General features: G+C 48.2%; 1 protein-coding gene across 1 annotated transcript in view; it reads left to right on the top strand.

The window, feature by feature from the left end:
• Positions 1-573: 573 nt before the first annotated feature.
• The window catches only part of LOC120844169 (lysosomal alpha-glucosidase-like), a 37725-nt gene continuing 32298 nt past the window's right edge, over positions 574-6000 (top strand). Inside the window, exons 1-2 of the mRNA XM_040502919.1 lie at positions 574-653; positions 2862-2995. Of these exons, the coding sequence (XP_040358853.1) occupies positions 574-653; positions 2862-2995 (214 nt within the window). The remainder of the gene's footprint in view (positions 654-2861; positions 2996-6000) is intronic.

The raw sequence follows: 6000 nt of genomic DNA, 5'->3' as shown, positions 1-6000 counted from the left end.
TGTGGGATCGAAACCACCCGCCTCACGACAATGGAGCGCGGCTTATGGATTGGACAGGAAGACTGCGTGAGCACTCCACTCCGGCTCATAACAATCAATGTCTCTGCCAACACTCGGGTACTGGCTCGTGTCCAAGCACTGCGGTGATGAGAATAGTCGAACTCTATCAATTCCTGGAACTCAGCACGCGTTTTCAACTTTGCCAACCCCAGCGTGTGCTTATGATTAACGTTGGCTGCATAGGATAGTCAGCAGATCACGAGGACGCTTGTTCTGGCTCCGAGTTGAGGGAATCAGCGGTGCTCATCTTTCTCGAATCTTTTTGGCAACTACCATTGCCTAGAAAAAAGAAAAAAAAACTAAGGGAAGTTTGTTCAGTCAGTAACTTTAGGGAGTGATTCAAAGCCGTAATTAGCGAAAGCATAAAAATCGTTCCATGGCTCCTTTAAGGACCTGAACGAGCCGTCCAGCCTGTACAACGGATCCGAGCGCGGCTGCCCGTCGTCGGTGCTCGAGGAACCGCCTTACGTTCCCGGGGAAGGCCGCGAGGCGCTGCGAACCAAGACCCTGTGCATGAGTGGGAGGCAGTTCCTCTCGCGCCACTACAACCTGCACAACCTCTACGGTTACACCCAGACCCTCCGGACCTACGAGTGAGTAGGGCGCTCGTCTCGCGCTTCGCTTACGGTGCCGGGAACGTGTCGCCGACACTGCTGGACTTACTGCATCTGCATTTGTGGTCTCTCTATGTCCGCTTGATACGTCACCATTGCGTCACGCTGTTGCCCAATGCAATGCTGGCGCTGACACAGCAGCTGAGTGAGATTGGGCAGACGACTATAGGTCGCTTCTTACCCTTACAGACCATGAAAACTTCACCAGCCACGAGTTAGGACGCCGCGACGACAGCGACACTTGCGTTCCCTCGCACCTTTTCCAGGAACTTTCACGACTAACCACCAGGATCGCAACGACACACAGCGTTGCAGAACGTTTTAGAGCGCAGCTCTTAGGGGCCCGTTCCCGGCTTGAGCGGCGTCGCCGTCGGCGTTGGCGTCGCCGTCGCCGTCGGCGTTGGCGTCGCCGTCGCCGTCGGCGTCGGCGTCGGCGTAACCAAGGTCATCCCAAGGTCACGTGACCCCCAAGGTCACGTGACCCCTCCCAAGGTCATCTCAAGGTCGCGTGACCCCCTGAAGGTCACGTGACCCCTCGAGGTCACGTGACCCCTTCCAAGGTCATCTCAAGGTCACGTGACCCCAAGATGACCCCACGTGACCCTTTGAAGGTCACGTGACCCCCAAGTCACGTGACCCCTCTGAGGTCACGTGACCCCCGAGGTCACGTGGTCGCCTCCCCAAGGTCACGTGACCCCCGAGGTCACGTGACCCCCAAGGTCACGTGACCCCTTCCAAGGTCATCTCAAGGTCACGTGACCCCACGTGACCCCCAGGTCACGTGACCCCTCCAGGTCACGTGACCCCAAGGTCACGTGGGGGTCACCTTCGGGGTCACGTGGCCTTGAGGTCACCCCCAGGTCACGCCTCCCCGAGGTCACGTGACCCCCTCCCCGAAGTCACGTGACACCCCCCCCCCGGAGCATATTAAAGAATGAGGGGAGGAGGAGGAGAAGGGGGAGGGGTCTACCCTCCCCTCAGTACCCTTCACTCCTCCTCCTCAAGAGCTGCGCTCCAATTCGGCGTTACAGGGATTTGTAAACGGCTTTCACTTTTTTTGTAACGTAATATCTTGCCCCTTCTAAGCCACTTTCGATACATTGACGGTATAGGAGAAAAACACCAGTCGTAGACGCGATCTAGGCGCAGTGGTGCAGTTCTCTATGGAACACCTGTCGTGGTCTCTATACTGATCGAAAGCGAAGGAATCTCATACTTAGATTTATTGCAAATAAAGCCAACTGAGTAATATAACGCAGTCGAGGGACAAAATGTACTAATAAATGCTTTAACTTCCAATCCGAAGACAAACAGCGCCGAGGCGGAAAGAAGCAAAACAGAGAGACCCAAGTAAAGAAAGTTTCCGATGTATGCGTGCAAGTTTATCCATAATCTGGGTTTAGCCTTCTGAAGTTTTTTGTTGTGCAGCTAGACATACTTTTGTGATGATTCTCGAGAAGGGACAGCTCCGTAATGCTCCCAAAATTTGACGGGTATTTTTGTTTTCTTAGGCTTGGCTTTTATGTTGATTTGATCGGATTTTTATTGAGAATCCAATTTTAGTTTTACCATTATACTTTTGGGGCTTCTAGTCAGTTGATGTTAATATATAGTCAAAGAAGTTAAATTAGCGCAAAAAGAAAAGATCCACTGCTGATTTTTTAGTGATCAAACCTTCACATGAAGAATTGTGCTTTTGGGGGAACGCTGAGCAAGCCGACCTTCAGTCTGAGTCTCCCTGGCGCGCGCCGCCATATCTTCCCAAAGCGCCGCCACGTCCTCCTTTTGTATTCCTTTTGTTTCTTCCATCTGTTTGCAATCTTTTTTATAATCTTGCCTAATCTTCGATGCACCCCCATCTTCTCGGAGTTCTCTTTCCTGCCTCCTTTGTTTCCTCGTTGTTGTTTTTCTTTGTTTTTTTTTTTTTTGTAAGTTTTTGATAATTTAAGAACTATTACTCTTGCATACGACGCTCGCAACGTGGCGCTCTGAAATCTGGGCTTTCCTCCGAATTAATATAATTCTGCATTAAGACATTTGATATCTTTATTATAAGCGTTAGAAACCCAAAACGGCTAAAACCTCATTCACGTGCGTTCAATGCAATCTAAGATATTAAAGACCATGCTTTGTTGCTTAGGACGAAACAAGTCATAACTTTTCAAAAACATACACCGTCTGTTTCAGCTCCTTACGGCAGGTCACCTTGCGCCGACCGTTTATCATTTCCCGGTCAACGTTCTCGGGCCAGGGTCGTTACTCGGGGCACTGGAGCGGAGACATCGAATCTGACTGGGACTCCCTCCGCTCTTCCATATCGTGTAAGTATATGGTACACGTGGAATCCGTCTTTGACTGGTGTGTTTAGCGTCCTATACCCCCCGTGGATCGAAGTTTCGACAAAACTGCATCAAATTACGTAAATAAAAGTTAATCCGAAGGCGAGCTAATGGTAAATACCCACTGAAAAAAAAACAGAGATACGGAAAAGAACGAGGAGAGGCAGCGCAACAACGTAATAACAATACGTTTCGAAGGCCGCGGGATGAGCATCAGAAATAGTCAACCTGGTCAACTTGTCTTAGAAGGGATGGAACAGTTGCTGGCGTCGCTGTGCACCAAACAGGCCTCCTGTACCAGCGCTGGCTGGACGTTCGGTCGGCTGTGTCAGAAACACAGGGCAAGGCGTGGCCTATTGAACTGGTTAAGGCGAGCGTGTTGTGATTATGAATGCTTAAAATCGAAAGATTAAAAACACGAAGAACATTCACAGACAAGCACACGCTTTCATAGAGTTGTTGTGAAAGGGTGTGGTTGTCTGTGAAAGTCCTTCGTGTTTTTAATGTTCTTATTCTTTCCATTTTAAGTGGCCTATTACGTTTCTTAGCTCGTGGTTGGCTCCTCGATGTTCTTGTCACATGATACCGCAGTCTGATTGGCTCTGGGGCAATAATTAAATGCTCAGGACTCGAAACGCCCTGCATTTCCTAAGCTGTCAGTTCTTGTGTTCTGCTAGAGAGCGCTGATGAAGCAAAAGAAAAGTCTGCTGCCTCCGCCGACGTTATATTGTCGGACAGGTGACTGCCTGCTATGACCATGGTTCGTAATGTCCGCCGACAAAAAAGTTATGTGTATCAGATAAAATAAAAAGAGGTGAACAAACCAAGTAGATATGTGTTTCAAGCATGGTTCCACGTACTACTGTCTTGTGCGCAATATCACGCTGGAGCTCAAGACCTGCAGCCTGACCGAAAGCGTCGCTTTGGTCAGCCTTTCATGAACGGTCTTGAGCTCGCTGTAGCATTGTTATACTTCGTTTTACCTTAAAACAAACTAACCGAGAGGCAACAAGTGCCAGCGGGTAGTTTTGCCTGGTGCTCCAACTGCACAAAGGCTCTTGCAGCGGTAGCGCCGATCACAACAATCAGCTCGCACTTGCTGAGTAAGTACCATGAACCAGCCGTCTTTGCGGTTAGTAATTGACAAGTGGAGACGAACTATAGCAGGATTCTGTTTAATTGCATACACAAAATTAAGGGGAATATCAATTTGTCGCCAAGACCAGGGGTGTACTACATTTACCGTTCGTTCAGCAGGAAGGCCGGCGATGCGAAAACACGAACGATACGAACATCATGCGCTTCCTCGCATCGTCGGACATGCGCCTGCGGCACGAGTGGTAACTTTAGTGCATCCCCGCGCCTCCCACCTGCTTCGAGTCGTCCAAAAATACTGATTTAGGAGTTTTCCGTGACACTCAGCATGTTTCAAATTCAAACCATGCGTTTATTTAAAATAATTAAGGGGTTGCTTAATTTCAGGTAATTATTAATCTGATTCGTAGCTTTTGGCAGTCCTTGACGTACGCCGTGACCGGCAGTTTGTTTATGAAGACAGTTTCGCTTCTTTTCTGAAACACCTTACTTTTATGAATGTTTAAAAGTCTTCGCAGAAACACCCTGTATATTGGTTTAATTCTGCACATTTTTGTTTTTTGTGCTTACGTTGCCATGGTAACAGAACCAGTCGTGCTGACGTGCACTCTCATGAAGTATGAGTCGGTTTCCTGTTTACTGGGTTTACATTTTTTTTTTTGTTAAAATATGTTTTTTTCGGGATTCCTTTTTATCGCAGATTCGGTGTTTTTCAGTGCAGAAAAAAAAATTGCTGTTAATTGGATTCCCTAATCCGAAGTTGCGCGTGACTCGATAACTTAAAAAAACGTTCCTTGTACTGATAAGGGAACAAACGAGACAAATGGTTTTGTTCTCGAAGACTGTAGTAGCGTCGCAGCGGTTTAGTGACGGTTGTGTTCTGGACGTAGAAAAATTTTTGTTCCGGCTAAGTTTCGGATTATTTTATTCAAGGGCCTCTACAACTCGGGCTCTTTCGGCTTTCCCCGATTTTTGTCAAAACGGTCTCGGGAAGCCCGTTTTCGGGGCCTATAAGTATGCACGGAAAACGGAAAACTGTATAGGTACGGCGGAGAGACGGGCACTTTCTTCGAATTTTGAGTTTCCGTCAAAGCTTACAAAAATCTTCAGCCTTTCCAGCGAAGCTGTACTATGGTGGGAATAAAGTTTTTATAAATGTGAGCATTAAGGTGTGATGGTGTAAATGGGTATTTGAGCGATTAAAGAACCACACATATAGAACACAGAACATAGCTTTATTGGTAGAACAATCATTTTTCAAAATACAATAGCGAGCCGGAATAAGCCTCAAGGGCTTGTATATATATAACGATCCACGGTACTTATTGATTTCGTAACCACGAGGACGACGTCCTCGTGGTTACAAACGAAGACTTTCGCGAGGACGTCTAGGACGACCTCAAGGACGACTTCTTGGACGACCTCAAGCATGATGCCTAAAGGATGACGTCTAGGACGACCTCAAGGACGACTTCTAGGACGACCTTGAGGGCGACTTTTAGGACGACCTCGAGGACGACCTTAAGGACGACATCTTGGATGACCTTAAGGACGACTTCTTGGACGACCTCAAGCATCATGCCTAGCGGACGACGTCTAGGATGACCTGAAGGACGAATTCTAGGACGACCTCAAGCATGATGCCTAGAGGAAAACGTCTAGGACGACCTCAAGGACAAATTTTAGGACGACCTCTAGGGTGACTTTTAGGACGACCTCGAAGACAACGTCTAGGACGACCTTAAGGACGACTTCTTGGAAGACCTCAGGCATGATGCCTAGAGGACGACGTCTAGGACGACCTCTAGGATGAATTCTAGGACGACCTCAAGGAATTCTAGGACGACCTCGAGGGCGACTTCTAGGACGACCTCAAGAACACGTCTAGGACG

Source organism: Ixodes scapularis, unplaced genomic scaffold, assembly GCF_016920785.2.
Source record: "Ixodes scapularis isolate PalLabHiFi unplaced genomic scaffold, ASM1692078v2 PGA_scaffold6__148_contigs__length_123643588, whole genome shotgun sequence".
In the NCBI taxonomy this organism is placed as follows: Eukaryota; Metazoa; Arthropoda; class Arachnida; order Ixodida; family Ixodidae; genus Ixodes; species Ixodes scapularis.
The sequence above is the reverse complement of the archived record's forward strand: the minus strand, read 5'-3'. Positions and strand labels throughout refer to the sequence as shown.